This window comes from Manis pentadactyla, chromosome 18, assembly GCF_030020395.1.
Source record: "Manis pentadactyla isolate mManPen7 chromosome 18, mManPen7.hap1, whole genome shotgun sequence".
Taxonomy (NCBI): Eukaryota; Metazoa; Chordata; class Mammalia; order Pholidota; family Manidae; genus Manis; species Manis pentadactyla.
Window position 1 is genome coordinate 28,479,234 of NC_080036.1, and position 17,894 is coordinate 28,497,127.

The 17,894-nt window shown below is 52.5% G+C and overlaps 1 protein-coding gene across 7 annotated transcripts in view; it reads left to right on the forward strand.

The window, feature by feature from the left end:
• Positions 1 to 2,466: 2,466 nt before the first annotated feature.
• Positions 2,467 to 17,894, forward strand: part of ALPK3 (alpha kinase 3) — a 47,996-nt gene continuing 32,568 nt past the window's right edge. Inside the window, exons 1-4 of one of the 7 annotated variants that reach the window (XM_057494828.1) lie at positions 2,552 to 2,676; positions 3,539 to 3,911; positions 7,221 to 7,259; positions 10,619 to 10,740. In XM_057494828.1, coding sequence (XP_057350811.1) covers positions 3,877 to 3,911; positions 7,221 to 7,259; positions 10,619 to 10,740 — 196 coding nt within the window. In that variant the 5' untranslated portion in view covers positions 2,552 to 2,676; positions 3,539 to 3,876. Of the gene's footprint in view, positions 2,677 to 3,538; positions 3,912 to 7,220; positions 7,260 to 7,300; positions 10,532 to 10,618; positions 10,741 to 17,894 lie in introns of those variants that run through there. The other 6 variants (XM_057494831.1, XM_057494826.1, XM_057494829.1 and 3 more) reach the window with 6 other exon arrangements.

Sequence of the window (17,894 nt, forward strand, 5' to 3'; positions counted from 1 at the left end):
ATTAGAACCCAACTCCCCAGACTCCTAGCCTAGTACTTGTTAGACACCACTTTACATGTCCTCTCTCTCTCCTGCTAGACCGTCAGAGAGGAAAGGGATTGTGCCCTCTTGACCTCTCCATCAGTAAGTCTTGACACTCCTTAGCTCAGCTCTGCCCCTGACATCATGAAAGTCAGCTTGTTAAATTTTTAAAAAGCAAGAAGCCGGAAGGGTAGATTTAGACAAAAAAAAAAAGGGAATGTGAGACCAGGAAGATGAGATTTAACTTAAAAAAAAAAGAGAGAGATAAAGGTTTGCACTTAGGATAAAAAAGACTTTACAAGTAAGAGTGGCGAAGACTTAGGTGAACAGTGGTTCATGTTGAAAACTCACAGCCTCAGGATCAATGAAATTTAGCTGCCAAAAAGTTGTTGCTAATGCGTGGAGCCCAGACCCAGCAAGGGCTCATTCAGTCAGGCAGCTCTGGTTTTACCTCTGTGGAGGATCACATTTCAAAAGGAAGTTGATAAGTTAGAGAGTGACTAGGGTAGCCAGTGGCATCATACCCACTGTCATGTGAGAAATGGCCTAAAAGGGAAGTCAGCAAAGCAAGGCCTTCAAGTCCGGCCCCCACTGAATTCTCTTCTCTGCTTGCCCACCTCCTTTATGCTCAAATGACATGTGTACCAGGCTGTCTCATACCTCCGTATCTTTGCACGCACTGTTCCCTCCGTCTGGAATATTGTGTCCACCCTTCCCCCACCCACAAGTCTACTTGGTGAGCATCTAAACAACTCCAAAATCCTTCTCAAGCTTCACTTCATTCCTTGTAAAACCATCCTAACCCAATCCCCAGAAAGACTACCTATGCTTTTCTCTATACTTGTATGCTCCCCTATACATAGTTTTAAAATTGTACATTTTAAATGTACAATTAAATGTAGAAATACCCTGCATTGTGTTTTGCTTATGCCTGTCTCCCCTGCTCGACTATAAGTGTCTTGAAGGCACAGGTCCTCTGACCCATTTCTAGCACATGTGCCCAGCCCGATACATCAGTGTTCATGTGATTTAAACAAATGAACCAAAACTTCAAGCAGGCTTTCAGATATTTGAAGGACCGTCCTGTATATGGCTGAAGAGACTTTAACATGTACGCCTCCAGAGAGCCCAGAACAAGGATGAATGGGTGCATGTGGTCAGGGCGGAGATTTGCGCTCACTGGGAGAAAATGCTTTTGTACTGGTCAGGACTCAGATTCCACCAACAGAAGCCTACTTTGAAGTGGCTTGAGCAAGGGGAGAACCTTCTTGGTATACGGATTCCAAGAAATGACCAAACTGCCAACCTGCAGGAAGGCCAGCGACAAAGCTGGATCTCAGGAACACCTGCAGCGAGGCCCTGAGAAGCCATCAGGACTCTGTGCCCCTTGCCTTTGCAGCTTCCTACTTCCTGCCTGCAGAATGGCCTCCTCCACATGGCAGGAAACATGGCTGTTGAAATCTTGGCCCCCACAGTTCACAGCTTTCCCGGGGGGCTGGTTTTCCTTCCCAGTTCCACCTAAAACCATTTTGGTGAAGAGCTTTGGCACAGTGTGGGTCTGATGCTCACCTCTGTGGTCACGGGGACGTGTACCAAACAGGGAACAGCCTGCCTTGAGTCAGGTGCTAGTCAACTGAGGCCAGGGGTGAGAGCATACAGGAACAAGGCTTGTGGCCACCGAGACCACACTGAGTGAGGAGGAGCCACTCCTCAAAGGAGTGGGGACGTGGGCATAACCTCCAGAACACAGGGTTGGATGCCTTTGCTCCTCCAACTTCCTAGTGATTGTGGCCAACCAGCTCCAGGCACTTTCCAGATGCTCGCAGGGACGCAGAAGGAGGAAGGATGGACGAACGGATTGCGGTCACACCCAGTACTCAGAATCAGTTAGGATTTTGCCCTCAGAAATTGTTGAATGACACTTGTTTCCCTGGGCATCGGGACTCAGCCCGTTTCTTCCTCAGGGGCTGGGAAATGGAGTCCGAAGGGGTGAAGGTTTCATGGTTGCAGAGGTGCTTGTTGAGCTCCGCATCTGTGCCAGTAATAGCGGGGCACAGGACACGACACGCCGGGGGCTTCTGGCCTCCTGGGGGCCGACGGAGGGGTGCCAACAGCCCTCCCGGCGCTGCGCGGCCCGGCCGCCGCCGCCTCCCCGCGGCCCCATCAGCCTCGCCAAGGCCGCGGCGCCCGCGCTTCCACACGGCGAAGGCGAGCGGGGCGCCGTCGCGGGGAGGCCGAGGGGCGCCTGCTGGGTGGGCCCGCGGAAGGCGGCCCTGCTCCCGGGGCCCCGCCGCCGCCGCCGCCGCCCCCAAGCCGCGCGTCGGCCGAGGGACGCACGAGGGCCCGGGCCCGGCGCCTGGGCAGCCCGGCGGGTCCACGGGCCGGCGCCCCCCCCGCGCCCGGGAGGCCGCGCGCGCCGGGCCGGGGGAGGGACGGCAGCAGGTGACGGCGCCGCCGCGGGGCTATAAATAGGGGCGCGCGGCAGCCGCGGGCGGGAGCGGCGGCCGGCGGCATGGGGTCGCGGAGGGCCCCCGGCCGCGGCTGGGGCTCGGGCGGGCGGCCCGGCCCGGCGAGCGACGGCGAGGACGACGGGCCCGTGTGGATCCCCAGCCCGGCCAGCCGCAGCTACCTCCTCGGCGTGAGGCCCGCGGCCAGGTGAGCGGCGCCCGGGGGGCCGGGCGGGCGGAGGCCGCGGCCAGGCCCGCGAAGGCCTGGAGCGCGCGCCGGGGCACCACCGCGCTGGCGGACCCGCCGGGCGAGCCCGGCCCTGCGGCCCCCGGCCCTCCCCGCCGCTCTCGCCCTCCCAGGGCCCTTGGGCCGCAGCCCCCGGACATGCGAGGCCCCAGCGGGCAGAAGGGCCCTGCCCGGGGGTCTCACGGGCGCTGAGCCCGCCTTATCTCCCGCCTCCCTCCCGCCCCGTGGGCCCCCGCGTCCCTGCCCGGCTGCTCCCCGGCCTCGGATTCCACAGTAGTGATAAGGAGGGCGGGCGGCTGGAATTCCTGCCCGACGCGGCAGGAAGGGCGGGCGCGGGCGGAGGGCCTGGGGGCTGGGGGCTGGGGGCTGGGGGCTGGGGGCGGGCGAGCCCTCCCGCTAGCCCCGCGCTGGGGTTCACCGGGAGGAAACACACCTGGGCCAGGCGTCCGGGCTTGTCCCCGTGGGGCCCGCGAGGAGAAGGGGTGGGACGAGGGCAGGCTGGCGGGTCTGAGCTTGTGGCTCTCGGGGGGCCAGCTGCCCTGCCCGGCCTGGGGAGGTGGGACGCAAAGGGAGGCGTTGGCCCATCACCCCATCACCCCTCTTCCGAGAGTGGAAGATGCCATGTTTTAGGAGCTAGGTTACCTGCAGACCATAGAGGTTTACAGGCCTCAGAGGCACATGCACACGTGCGCGGCAGTGGGGACACATTCCTGACCCCTCTGGGCAGCTCAGCTTCCCTCCGTCTCTCCAGTCTGTAATCCAGAGGGACTTGTGATAGGGGGACAGTGGTTGTGTCACAGCCCCGGAGCTTGGCTTGTTGTAGGTTACCCAGGAAACAGCCACTCCTTGAAGAAGCAGCCTGGAGTCCTCTTGTCCTCCCTTCCTAAAACAGCACAGAAAACAGGCATCAAGGACATTCAGGAAAAGTCCCAGGCACTTCCTCGTGTATTGGCTGAGTTCTGTTGACCTTGGAGCTGGAAAAGTTCAAATGTAACCGGAACCGGTTTCTGCATAAAACTCGTCAAATGGTGTCACATGTCTAGGGCAGAGCTGAGGGCTGGTGTTTGTGACTAAGTCAGACTTGACACCCTGGATGCCAGGAAAAAATGCCCCTTCCTCCCAACCACTGGCTTTCCAGAAAAACTGGGATGAAATGTGGACATGGATTCCAGCCCCTGGGGAAGCTTGAGTGCCTGGTAGGGACCTCACACATCTTACACCTGTCATAGGGGCTAGTCTGGGCTTTGCCTCCCATGTCTGGCCTCTGTTAACAGCAGCAAAACAAGTAGAAGAGGGAGCAGCACCCTTCTGGAGGCAGCAGCAAAGGGGTGTGGGTGAGGAAGCAAGGGTGGCTTGAAAACTAGGCAGAACAGGGTGAGCAGGAGATCTGGGCTGTTAGGAAAAAGACAGGAGAGTGGGCACCATATCCATTCTCCAGCTGTAGGGCTGGGGGGTACGGTAGGTGAATTCTAATTGGACACCTCATGGGCACAAGGTGGTGTTCTGGCCTGAGAGCTGCAGGTGGGGTGGAAGTGGTTGGCTTAATCCACCTTGGGCCTAAGTGGGAATTCTCTTAAAAGGTGGCTCTTTTCATCAGTGTTTGGAGGGGGCAGGGCTGAGGACTGTGGGCTGTGTTTTGCCCCTGCCAGCTGGCCGCCCCGACCTCCACAGGCCCTGAGGGACACAGAGGGCCAGATTTCTCATGCTCTGGAAAAGCCTCTGGCCAGAGAAGGGAGAATGTGAATGTGAACGGGTTTGCTTTGGGGAGCGTGTGTGGGAGGTGTTCCCAGTTCCCCAGCAAGGCCTTACTCTCGAGGTGGAACAGGCAGCCACACAGATTTCCGTTCGTCACAACAGCCTGCCTGCCTGTGGGGTTGGGAAGAGGGCCCAAGGGACAAGGAGGAAGAGGGTGCCTTGAGGCCTTTGCCAGCAGTCCCTTGTTCCAGCCCAGATGAATCCTAACTAGTCAGAGTCCTGACTGAAAGGCCAGTTCTGTCCCACACACTCTCAGCTCTAGCATTTTCTGGGTCTCTCTCTATACACATCTATTGTGGGGCTTATGAGGCATAACTTGCACTCACCCTTGTGGGGTTGGGCTACCCTGGAAGCTGATGGACAGCTGGGCAGGGGGCTGGGCCTCCAGGAAGAATGGATAGTTTCCATGGCCAGTCCTGGCTCCCCACCAGGCCCACTTTTCTCCTCTTTTCTGGGCCCTGAATTACCATTCTATAAAATGAAGGTGCCATTAAGAACTCTTTTAGGCCTTTCTGCCCCCAGCATATGATGCCTCTGACTGTGACCCCCTCACAGTCAGTAAATGGGAAGTTCCTGCTTGGGTGGGAGCCCTGAGTCTAGCCCTGGCCCAGCCGTCAGGGCTCAGGCAGATTTTCCACCTTCTGAAGACAGGCTGCCTCCGCCCCACCCCCGGGATTCCTTGTGTCTTGGCTAACCAGGTGAGGGTGAGGCCTCGAGAAAGCAGGACAGTGGGGCCAGGGAGCGGAGCGTCACACCCAGCGCTAGAGTGGGCCAGGGGGCTCACTCTCCCAGCCCAGCCCCTTGCCCATTTGTAGCAGAACCTGTGGAACCTGTCATTTTCCTCTGAATTAGAGAAATAATGCTCCCTTCTCGTTCCCAGGGAAGAAATCGAGACCAACAGAGGAGAAATCTCAATTCTGAGGACAAATGCAAAGGAAGTTCATGGTCAGGGAAGGATGGAGTTGGCCAGTGCCTTGAGCAGTGGGAGCTTCTGCCCACGCAGGCCCCAGGGGATTTTTAAAGCTCCAAGCAAAGGCAGCTGTGTTCTTGCGCTTCTTTCCATATTTTGTGGAGCAGCAGCTCCCTCTGGGGTCAGGACCCTTCCTGTTTGAGAGATGCACTTACCTCCTCCTTCCTTCTCTCTTTCTTCCTTAAAACAGCTGTTGTGTGCTGTTTGTAAGCCTAGCACTGCACTAGGAGCTACAGAAACTACAAAAAGAGATTTGCCGGCTTGGTGGTTGGATTTAGTTGAGCGGAATGAAAGGAGGGCTTTCTAGGCAGGGAGAACAGTGGAGGCGCGGAGGCTGGGAATGGACGTGTACACGCCGGTGAGGGGCATGTCTGGTGGCAGTGGAACCTGAGTGTAGGAAGTGCAGAGCCATAGTTAGAGTGGGTGTGAGTCGGTGGTGGTGGTGGGGCCTTAAGTGCCCAGTCAAGTGGGAGGGGGAGTCAATATAGTATCTGGTGGGGGGACTATAGCGATTTTGCAGGGAAGTGGTGTGATGTGAGGGTTGAAGGAGAAGGGCATTGAGATGGTCATTGAATATGGAGCCATGAGGGTCCAGATCAGAACACAGCGGCGGGAGTTGAGAGAAAGGGAGAAAGAAGGGCTGAGAACTGTTGACTGGTTGGACTTGGGGGTTGGAGGAGAGGGAGGTCCGGCACGGCTGACTTACTGCTTTGGCGTTTGAGGGGACGCAGGAGGTAGCCACAGGGCCGGGAGCACTGGAGCAGAAGCCGTGTGTTAGGTGGAGGGTGGGTTTGGGTTTTTAGTTATGAAGGGATGGGCTGTCACCAGATTTTCAAGTGGTTGGAGCTGGAGGCCGCAAGTGCCTTTGAGCAGGCTGGGTTGCGGATAATGAAAGGAGAGCCGTTCTCATGGTGGGGATAGCTAAAGGGGGTGGGTGTGGATTGGGGTGTGTGTGTACCCCGAGATCTCCCGAGAGCCATGGGAGCTAGTGGCCGGGACCCCCACTGGAGATGTTGGTGCCGGGAAAGCTGGAGGGAGAAGCAGTGCTGCTCGTATCATATCCACTAAGGGAGAGCCCCCGCGTCTGTCCTCACGCCCAGTGGCCCACGCAGCCCCTGGCGAGTGTCTGTCCTCAACTGCCCCAGGTAAGAGGGATGAGTAGGGCCTCCAGGCATAAAGGGCCTTCTACTGGTCTGACCAAGCTGAGTGCCTCTGGCTCCTGCTGAATTAACGGCTTTGTCTTTCTCTTCTTCTCTCCCAGCTGGTTTGCCCTCGCGTGGCCTCTCTAACTGTACTTTAACATATTAATGGGTGTTCTCTAAGCCACCTGTCTCCTTCCCAGCCTGTTAGGGGACTTCCAGGAATGGGGGCTCTTCTCCCCCAGAAGGCCAGGACCGAAGCAGGAGCTGCCCCAGGCTGGTGTGCTGCCGTGTGGAGCAATGTGCCAGGCAGCTCTACGTGTCCCCCTCTTGAGGGCAGTGACCGAGTGCCTGGGACGCACCTTTCTCAAAAGCGCAGCCCCAAGGGGCCCCCTTCCTGCCTAACTGTTTCCCTGGACTCTGCTGCGTTTAACGAGCCCTTGGTTTCAGATACGCTGGTGTCTGATAGTGAGGCCACTTGCTAACTGGAGCAGGCCAACTAAGACAGCTGGTCCCTTTTAATAGAAAGGCCTCTGGGCCCCAGGTGGTGGCCAATTAATACTTTGCAGACTGTTGTTGATTTCGCCTCCCCCTTTCCTTGCTTTTTTGGCCTAATGATTCCATTTGCTGTTTTTGCTTAGCTTATCAAGCAACCGGTTGTCCCACCCCAGCTCTGGAAGGTAAACGCACATTGCATTACATTTCTCCGACTGCTTTCTTCTTGGGTATGGGCATCGAGGGGCCTCTGGGAGACTGCTTGTGCACTAACCAGGCTGCATGGGGTGAGGAGGGAGAGGGCACTCACGTGAGCATGACTCTCGTATGGGCCGGAGTTGGTACTTGCATGGACCATTTGAAAGGGATGCAGGGACCCAGAAAGAGGCAAGGGTTCCTGAGATGCCTGCAGCCCTGTCCCTGTGCCCCTTGGAGAGGCACCACGGAGCTGGAACAGGGAGCCACCAGTCACACGACCCGCTTCTTACCCATCCTAGGTTTTCATGGTTTTTGTTCCCACTTATATAGGTTTGACATCTTACTGTCTATCTTCTCACCATGGCCTTTGCCTTAGAATCCCTGTTTTCCTCCAGTCCCTTAGTTCTCAATTTACTGCCTCGTTCTCTAATTTCCCCTTCCTTTGGCTCCTCTCCCTCCCTGCAGACTATGAACTCTGTGAGGTCAGGGAATACCACGTTAATGTATCCTGCTTAGCTTGTGCTCTGAATCGGTGTCGGAGCCAACTCGGGGCCTGAGCAGGCCCGTGGGCCGTGTTTGCCTGTTGAGTGATCGTTCTCTTGCCTCCCAGGCTGGGGATGGCTCTCTACTTCCAGCTGAACTGACTATTATGATCAAAGTGGGAGCATTTCATGGCTACTTCCCACCACTTGGGCCTCATCCCAGACTCCAGGTTTGGGGAGAGTTGGCTATAATTTTTTTACACAAAGATTTCTGATTAGCTAACTGGTCCCTGAATAGCTAATAATGTCCACAGATATAATTAGCACCTACCAGGGACGTTTCCTTTGATATGGGAGAGTACTGAGGAGTCCCTGTTCTGGGTGGCTCATGGCCTGAAGGGGTGAAGAGAGGGTGTCACAACTGATTCAAAGTGGAGTGTGGGAATTCCTGAAACAGAAAGGAGCTTGGGCTTTTATTTAACACTATGTAAATAACCAAAGCTAAGGGCAGGGTTAAGTTCCCTTGAACATCATGAAAACCGGAGTCCTCCGGTGTTCTTTAGAGACACACATTAAGCTGTGATATCTTTATGAAGTCAGAGTTGGAAGGACTTGGAGGTGTCAGGGTGGGACCAGATCATTTCCAGATGTGTGGATTTCTGGCTTTCCGGGGGACCGGAAGCAGCACACTCAGAGTCCATCATGTCCGCCTGGAGGATGAGGATAGAGAGCGGGTGACATTTAGTGGAACATGACAGTGCATGTAGTGAGTCTCCCCATCCCCCCCAAATGCATCCCAGACCCACTGCCCGTAGAGGGCTTTCATCTAGTCATGCCTTTCTGCAGTTTCTTAGGGTTCTCCAGTGTGAACATTGGTTATAATATGGCTTAGGACCTACTGTGGAAAGTTTGAGAAGGTAAGTGTTCTTTCCCATTCAAAATAAGTAATGAAATAAAACAACTACCTGTTGCTGAATATCTCTGTAACTTTTCTTGAAGCATAACTTCCTTGTTTTCATACAGATCTGGTAGCTTATTTTCTTAGACTTTCCCAAGCAGTTCATCCCTAAAAGCCTAAACTGAACATTAGATCCAGGCTCATGTTCATGAGTAAGGATTCAAATTATGTAGGGAGGACATAATTGAGGGTGTTTCGAATTAGCTGCCAAGTCGTAGAAGTCCAATTACTTTTGGCATGGCAATTTCCTCTAGAAACGATTAGTTGGGATTTGGTATTCCCCAAAGTCAGAAGCTGCTGTTAATATGAGAGCAGCAAGAAATGTTTCCAGATGTTATATTTGAGTGTCAGGGAGTTGATGGTCTAAGCCCTGAAGGACCCACTATTTCTGAATGGATTGAAAGGGGAAGGAAAAATGCTTATAAGACAGGTGAGTTCCAGTGGGAGCACTGCAGGGGGCGCTATGGAGTCTTAACTGCAGCCCCAACTCTAGTGTTGAGGCATGGGAGAGGCTGGGATCCCCTTTCTGGGCAGTCTTTGTTTGGGAGACTCCTGTCAGTGCCCTGAAGGCCCAGGCTTCTGCATTCCTGTGGAGAAACCATGGCTGGACCTTTACCCAGAAGTCTTACTTGAGTCCCTGCACTCTTACTGGGATACACCCTTTCTCCCCAAACTCAAGACCAGAATGATAGCCACAGAAATGATTTACTGAACGTGGAAGGCCTCCCACAAAGTGCAGGCTCGTGGCTCCTGTTTGCTGTGTTTCTGCAAACTCTCACCGTGCCCCTGGTGGGGAGGTCATGGGCAGGCCCACAATGGCCAGGGGTGACTGACCCCCCAACCTCCCGAGTCACAGAGAAAGGTGATTTGTCTTTCTCACCAGTTTCTCCTGCTTTTCTGCACCTGGCCCTTCATAGCCGTCACTGCTCATTTTGGGGGGTGAGTTGGGAGGGGGCGGAGGCCTGGGCACAGCTTGTGCGCCACACAACCTGCTATGTGGTTATGCTTCATGCCTAGGGATGCACTGTGTCTGGGGCCACGGAGGGGGTGGGATGGCTGCTTGTTTCTGGTGCCAGTTAGGGGAGGACTGCAGATGCTGAGCAGCATTGGGGAGTCTGTTACGGACTCAGCCCACAGGTGCATCTGCAGTCTGGGTGATGGACTGTCACTAGGGAACTCAAAGTCCTGGCTTTTGCCGGGGTGGATCTGTTTGTGGTTTGACAGTCCTGCTGTTGGTCTGTTGGCTGGCTTTCCACTACAGGTCCATAGCCTTGTTTAGAGTTGGAGTTCATTTGAGTCTCACTTCTCTGGTAACCCCAGGAATAGAGTCCACCCCTGGGTCTAGACCCCTGGCATTGGCCAGTTTATTCTTTGTCTACTATGGGTCTGTGCTCATAAAACGTGCTTTTCTTTAGAGCCCAAGCTTTAGGAGAGGCCCCTGAGCTCCTAAGACCTATATATCCCTGAGAGCTTTTCCCTCTTTGGCATGAATGGGGGTTTGCTGCGCTGGGGTGTCCCTCTCTGAGGCTGGGCCTATCTGTGTGTGTGTCTCCCCCATGCATAAGCTTCCTGGGAGATGAAAGTGGAGGGTGAAGCAAGGCCTCCTGTTCGGGTGGGGTGGCAATGCCAGGGCTGTTGTCCTGGCATGCTCAGGAGCCTGGCCCGTGGTCCGAAGCCTGTCTGTTGTTACGGGCCTGATCAGGATTCTATTCAGCTCATTGGTACCATCCCTGTCCTGACTTGGCCAAGAGGCAGGCTCCCTTGAAGAAAGATTTGCCCAGGTGCTGGGGCCATGGCCACTGGATGACCGACAGACATGGTAAGATTGAAACTGCCTAGGACAGAGCCAGGCTGCGCTGTGCTGGGGTGGGAGAAGCTGCTCTGAATCGTTCTCTGCCTTTCCCAGGAGCACCTTCTGCTCCATCATTGCTCAGCTAACAGAGGAGACCCAGCCGCTGTTCGAGACCACGCTCAAGTCCCGGGCTGTGTCCGAGGACAGCGACGTCAGGTTCACCTGCATTGTCACAGGTAATGAGGCCATCTATGATCCGATGCCAGGGCTGCTGCACGGATCAGGGCTGCAGGGGGCATGGGACAAGCACGGAGGGGGTTAGCTGTGTGCAAAGTTGTGCAAGTTGACCTTTCTCTCAGCTTTCTCTCCAGCTAAATTTCCCTGTGTGGAGCCACGTATACATGCTGTTTCTCCCTGTGTGGAGCCAGAGTATACACTCTTTTTCTCCTCCCATCCTGGGTCCACGTATACATGATGTTTCAGTAAGGGTTCCTCACTCTTGGGAATACATACACGACTGCTGAATCTTAGTTCCAGGGAAAGACGCTCTCCAATTGAAAGAGGTTTTTGATGCCACCTCCCCAGATATCCTCAGTTTTACGGTTGAGTAGTTTGAGGCTGGGGCTGCTCGAGCCCGAGAGACAGTGAGAGCCTGGGATTCTGAGTGCTGGCCCTGCAGACGGGTTTGGAATGCTGGTGCGGCCCCTCTCCAATATGTGAAACTGAGCAGGTTGCAGAACTTTTCAGCACTTCAGCTATAAAGTGGGGATGCTAACAGCTGAACTTCACAGGGTTGTTGTGAGACTGAATACATTAACACATGCAGAGCATTTAGAATAGTACCTGGCCTACAGTAAGTACCACACAAGTGCGAAATTAAGACTATCATAATTTGCATTTCAGTGAACCCCATGGTGGAATTTGAAGCAACAGTTCAGCAAAATAGGAAGCAGAGTGATACACCTTGGAAGGGAGGGTAGAGGATTGGGAGTACTAGGCTGGCTTGGGGCTGCCAGCGCCCGGGCCTCTCAGTCTTGTGGCACCACCCTGACCTGCTTCAAGGCCTGAAGGACTCACTGATGAGTGCCTACCCCTCCCAGCTGTTTAGCCGTCAGTTCAGGGGTCCCAGGTCAAGGTCACCTCTCAGAGAGTTTTTTCAGTAAATCAAGGGCTTTGGTGGTTTCCGGCTTTGACATGCCCTGATTCTCGGGGACCAGTCTGTCCCAATCCCAACTGCTCTGGGATTGAGTTCCCTTGAGCAGTTCTTACCCTCTGAGCTCCAGGCTGAGAACATTGCTTCTGGGGACACAGACGTGTGCCTGCATTCCTTTCCTTTGTACATCATGACACATTTTGCAACATTCATGTTTCCACTGTCATTGAATTCTGCAAATTCCCTGTGAAGTGCTATAGTCAGTAAAATTTTACAGAGAAGGAAACTAGAAGAGGCTAGACGACTGGCCGAAATCCACAAAGCTGGGGGGAGGAGATACTGCTCTCCCCCTCCACAGCCTTTGAGGCTCCTTGCTTAGGCTGGTCCCTCCTGTGTTACTGACACTGACTTCTCGTTTTTGAGGAAAGCTCAGCTCTTCCACAACACCGTGCTTTTGCATGTGCTAGTTTCCCTACGTAGAAAGTCATCAATCCTTTTTTTTTTTTTTTCATCAATCCTTTTTTTTAAAGAAAATTAATTTTAGTTTTATCAAATTAATACATGCACATAGTTTAAGACTTCCAATTATATTAAAATGCATATATCAAAGTATAACAGCTCACCCTGCCCACCAGTTTGTCTTCACAGAAGCAACTGTGTCCGCTTTTAGCTGTTTCTTCTGGTGTGTATGTATTTCCATAATGCTGAGTAATATGTGAATATCGCTAACTTTTGCTTCTTCAAGTTTAGATGCTCTCTAGTCTCCCTGTTATGGTAAATAAGGAATTAGCTCTCTTTATCATCATTTTTCTGCTTCTCCTCCCTTATCTTCTCAATACAGTTACCTCATAATGTTTGCTTGAATCACTATTTACTGTTCATTTATTACTTCTATGCAATGTAGTCATAATAAAATGTTGTAGCATATTATGATTTTATTTCTTTCTGATGTTTTCCCTAAAGTTAGTACTTTCTTTAGTTTTTCATTTGATTAGTTTTCTGGAATCTATTGCTAATTTTTCTTATACCTTCTAATTGCCTCTTAATACAATGTCTACAAGGTCAGTGGCATCGGTGTTCTGTCGGTCACTCTCTGTGGAGACAGCCCTCTTGGGGATACCTATTCTCCTGTCTGAACTGGTGGTCTTTTAGGCCCGACACACACTGTTATCCTGGGTCTTCCCTTTGCCTTTCTTCGGGGTTTTATTCAGTTTTCTGGATTTTCTTCTTTTTTGGCCTTATTGAACTACATCTTTCAGTAGTTTCATCAGGTCCCAAAGATGGTACAACAGCAGGAGGCATTGTGGTGACAGGCTCTCAACCTCTCTCTCCTTTGAGTCATTCTGGTCCCATATGGTTCACTTGGTTCTCTGCGTCTGGTGACGGTTGTCATCCCAGGACCTCCATTTACCACCATCCTGTAGATTCCCTTCACTCTCTCCTGTGATGGATTTTGCCTATTTTTTGTATTCTACAGTTTTTTCTTTCCTGATTTACATTCTGATTTTGGTAGCCTGCTAGGAAGAGTACATGGGAAGTAAATGTTAGACAACTTGTGTTTGAAACATCTTTTTTTTTCTACTTTATTCTTAATGGAGAGTTTGGCTGGGTATAGAATTCTAAGTTGAAAATAATTTTCTTTCGGAATTTTGAAGACATTGATGTATTGCCTCCTGTTTCCAATGTTATTGTTTACAGCAGGAAGACAATTTGATTCCTAATTCTTTGAATGAGACAGGTTTTTCTCTCTGGAAGCTTGAAGAATGTTCTGATGTTTCATAATGATGTATCTTGGTATCGACCTCTTTTCATTCTGGGCATGCTTGGGTACTTTCAGTCTGGAAACTGATGGCTTTCAGTTCTGGGAAATTTGAGATTATTTTGGTGTTGATTTCTTCCTCTTGTTTTCTTTATTGCTTCTTTCTGGAACTTCTCTTGTATAGAAATATGCTCTCCTGGATTCATTCTCTAATTTTCTTACCCTTTCATTTACTTGTCTTTTTGTGCTGTTTTCTGGGTGATATCCACAGTGTTATCTTTCAGCCCTTCTATTGGATTTTTTATTTATAAGTGCTCTTTTTAAATCTTTTTCTGTAGCATCCTGTTCTTTAATGAATGTAGTATCTTCTGTTAGTTCTCTGAAATTTGTAATGATAGTTTTCTGAGGTTTCCTTTTCTCTGAATAGCTTGTGTTTCTCCCAATTTGCCTTTTTGTATTTAATTGCTTTTGTCCTTAATCTATTTATAGGCTTTCCTCAGATATTTAGGAGTCTGTCTGTCAGATAATGAATAAGAGTGGGAAAATAAAAGCTGATAGAAAGTTCTGAGTAGGTAGGAGGGGCCTGACAACTTGGGTCTTCGCTGTAGGGGGATCTGGTGGTCACTGTCGGGCACTCACAACGTAAGTGTCTGTAGTTCCTTCTCTCGGGCCAGCTCGATTCCCCAGTGAGTACCCTTCCGGTGTCTTGCCTGGAGGGTAAAAGTTTTCTGGGAGCTATGCAGATTAGAAAGTTGGGTGGGCTCTCAGCATAAAGCATTTATTTTATTTATAATGGTTGTCACATTTTTCTGTTTTCCATAATAGACATGCTGTCCACTGTGCTGGCTTACCCTCAGGGAAAATGTTCACCTTTGCAGATAATAAACCTCACATTTGGCTGTGGTGGGGAAGGAGCAGTTGCCCAGTGGTATGGAGTGGGTGAGGGTGTCCAGAGATCTCCTTTCCCTTTCCCCCTGGTTCCAGAGGTACCTGATTCCCAGTTCTGGAGTTCAGAGGGTAGCGCTCAGTCTTCTGCACCTGCTAGCTTAGCGTTAAGCTGTCTTGGGTCTGCTCAGTTAGTCTCTACTTCTCCATCTGTTCTCCAGCTTTCAAAGTGCCCTTGCTCTCCTTGCTGTTCTCTCCTTCCATGTGGTTTTATATCTTTTAATACAAAAATCTCTTTAATGTGGTCTTAGTGGGTTTTGGGGAGAGAGTGAAAATAAATGGTATGCTCCTTCTGCCTGTTTTACCTAGAAGCCTACTCCCTTGCCTGGCCAATTCCTTCTCCTCTTTCGAAGTCCAGCTCAGATGGCTCCTCCTGCAGGAGATCATCTCCAGCATTTCCGTGGGCAGCCCTTGCTCTGTCCGCCATGGCAGTTTCTCTGCTTATCCATCTCTCCCTCTAACAAAACCATGAGATCTGTGAGGCTCAAGCACAAAGCAAGCCTCTGGAGCAGACACAAAGAAGGCACTCAGCACGCATTTTCCAGATGACCGTGGGACCTGACTGTGCTGGTGACGAAGTCGGTATCTTTCGTGTTTTCCGTATTTTCATTCGTTTCAGCTGCAGCTTCAGTGCCTTGGCAGCAGCACCTGCCGGGGGGACCTTGGGCCACCTGAGAGGTGCAGGCATCGGGGATGGCTATCCTTTCTCTCCTTACTTACATTCTGTCATTTGCAGCCGTGGACTCTGAGAGCAAAACGTGGAGAAGCCAGACAGGAGACGTCTGTTCCCCTCTCTCCTGCCAGCCCATCTATAGACTTGGGTGGTTCGTTAACTACTGCCAGTGTCATCATGGAAGCCTTTCCCTGTTGCAAACTCCACCTGAAGGAGTAAACCTTTATCCCCTCAGTTGCCATAACCCTATGTCTCGTGATGACCAGTCAGGGCCCTGGGCTTCTGCTCAGGGCACCTACCATGCTGAGGCCCACAACACTACCAAGGAGGCTGCCAGGTCTCCAGAGGTGCAGCTGCCTCTGACATCCATCCCTTAGTCCATTGTTGTACCTGACTCCCTCCTGCCCCCTCTTTGCCCCCACGTATATGACTTCTCAGGTTACCTGGGTTTTATGTGGTTGATTAGGAAAGAGGTCTCTATGACTGCTACAGTGCACTGCAAACAAGCCCTTTCCAATTAAGGAGAAAATGTAGACTGTAAGTGGGGGAGGGTGATACAGAAAGATCAGAGAACAAAAGAAGCAGGGTGAGTAATCAGGTGTCCCCAGTCTAGGAAGGTGGATGGTAGATGGATCTGTGGCTGAGGTTGGCCTCTTCCTCTGAGTGGTGATCCTGCCCTAGTCCCTGCGGGCATAGAGTGGCCACCTTACCTCTCTTCTTCCCATCCTGCTGGTAGCATTCTTAAACCAGGCCGTGATGAGTCAGCCCCGCCGGGGCCCTGCCAGGAGCAGGTGACCCTTTCCTAGTGAGTCAGAGCTGAGCCCAGTGACGGAGAGGAGCCGGGGCTGGTTTCCTTGCTGGCTGAGCTTTGAGGGGAGCCCATGGGGGCTTGGGGAAGAAATGTACAACCCTGAGGTTCTTTGCTGTCAGAGTGGCATTGAGGGGACGGTGGGTCTTGACTGGGCCGTCTGGCTCCTCTCTCCCCCAGGGGCCCTGCTGGCCAGAGGCTGCTGTCCTCCTTGAGGCCGCCCATCTGTGTCCGGCATGGTGGCCCTCTTCCCCCACCCTCCTCAGCTCTGCTGTAGATTCTGTGTTGGTGTGTGTGTACGCACCCATGTGTTGGGGCAGGAGGAGGGGGCGGTGGCAGCCAGCCGGCTGGACAGAGGGACTGAGCCTTTAGACAGAACCAAGTTCCTGAAGAAACTTTTCTTAGAGAAATGAGTCTAATATAGTGACTGTTGGGAGCAGAAACTTACCTGTGGGTCCTAGAATCCCAGAGCCCCGGTGCCAGAGCATCGGGAAAAGGAAAAGGGACCCAGGGGCTTTGCAGTGCGCCGGCTCTGAGCCTGGAGTAGGTCACTGTACTTTCTCTGAGCCTCATCTTCTTTCTGTGTCTAATAGGGCTTAAAACGTGCCCGGCCTGTGCTACAGAAGAGTGGGATTTGGATTTTCGCTCTTTGGTGTGCCAGCTGGATGACCCCGGGAAGGATCCTTAAGTTCATGGGCCTTGGTTTCCTCCTTAAGCTGGGGATTAATGACAGTACATTCTTCATAGGATTTTCATGAGGATTAGATGGGATAATATATGAAAAATGTTCAGCTTAGTGTCTGGCACATAGTAAGTCTTCAAAAAATGTTAGCAGTTGTTTTCACAGGATTGTTATGAGGACCAAATGAAATTCTGTATTTGAAAGCTCTTTGAAAACTCTGAATTTACTTCGATCATCAGCCTTCTGTCGTGTCTGAGCTTCTCCAGGCTGGAATGGTCAGGACAAGCTGCGAGTCTCCGAGCAGGGTTCCAGACTCAGCCCTCTGGCTGTGAAGAGACGTCTGTGTGTGTGAAGGGACAGAGGGGAGGCCGCTGTGGTCTTCCCTGGCTAGGGCTGAGTGAGTGTGTACGCCTAGCTGCCTGTGGCGCGCACACGGGCATGCTGTGTGTGCAGCTGGCGGTGCGGGACCTCTCCTGCTTCTGGGTATTGTAGAATGCAGTTCATGTAATCCAGGGGCAAGGAAATGTTTTCTCCCCACATAAAGTTGTTTCCAAAACCCATTGTTATTGCCATGGAGCCCTATGCTGTCAGGTTGGCCCCACTCTGTGCAGAGGCGCCAGAGGGTGATATGGGGCCGAGGCCCCAGCCTTGGGGCTGTGCGGTCCAGTCAGCGTCTGCCTCCTTGCCCTGTCCCTGCCCCCTTGCCCCAGCCTGAGGGGACTCAGATGCCCTGGGGGCGGAGGCCCTACTGGGCAGGTCATGGGGCAGGAGGCCGTGAGCTGGGATGAGATCACCCCACAGGATGGGAGGACACCTGCGCTGGCCCTGGCCACAAGCAGTGATGTAACCAGGGGCCTGAGCTCACAGTGGAAACATGGGGCTCGCTTTACAGTCAGGACTGCCCAGAGTCTGCCCCTGGCCAACCCCACTGTAGCCTTGCCTCCCCTGCTCCCTGCGCCTGTGCCCGGTGCCCAGTGTGCCCTTTGCTTTCCACCCCCTCACTCACTCGTTTACTCGCTCATTCAGCAGATCTCTGTTAAGTAACTCCTGTATATCAGGTGCTTTTAGGCGTAGGGATGTCGCAGCAGAAGGTATGAGCCCTGCCCACATGGGACGCGGGTCTAGGACGGGACACAGACAAGGAAATAGTCAGTTACATAATCGTGATTAGTGGTATGAAGGGAAAGTGCAGGCACCAAACCCACATTTTCTGAAATTCTGCCCACCCTTCAAGGCCAGTTCAAATGCCGCTCATGTCGTACAGCCTTTCCTGATTCCCCAGCCAGAGGTGTTTGCCCCCTTCTCCGCACCCTGAGTACTTAGGGTATTGCGTCATTCATTCATCTATAAATATTTAACGAGGGTTGGTT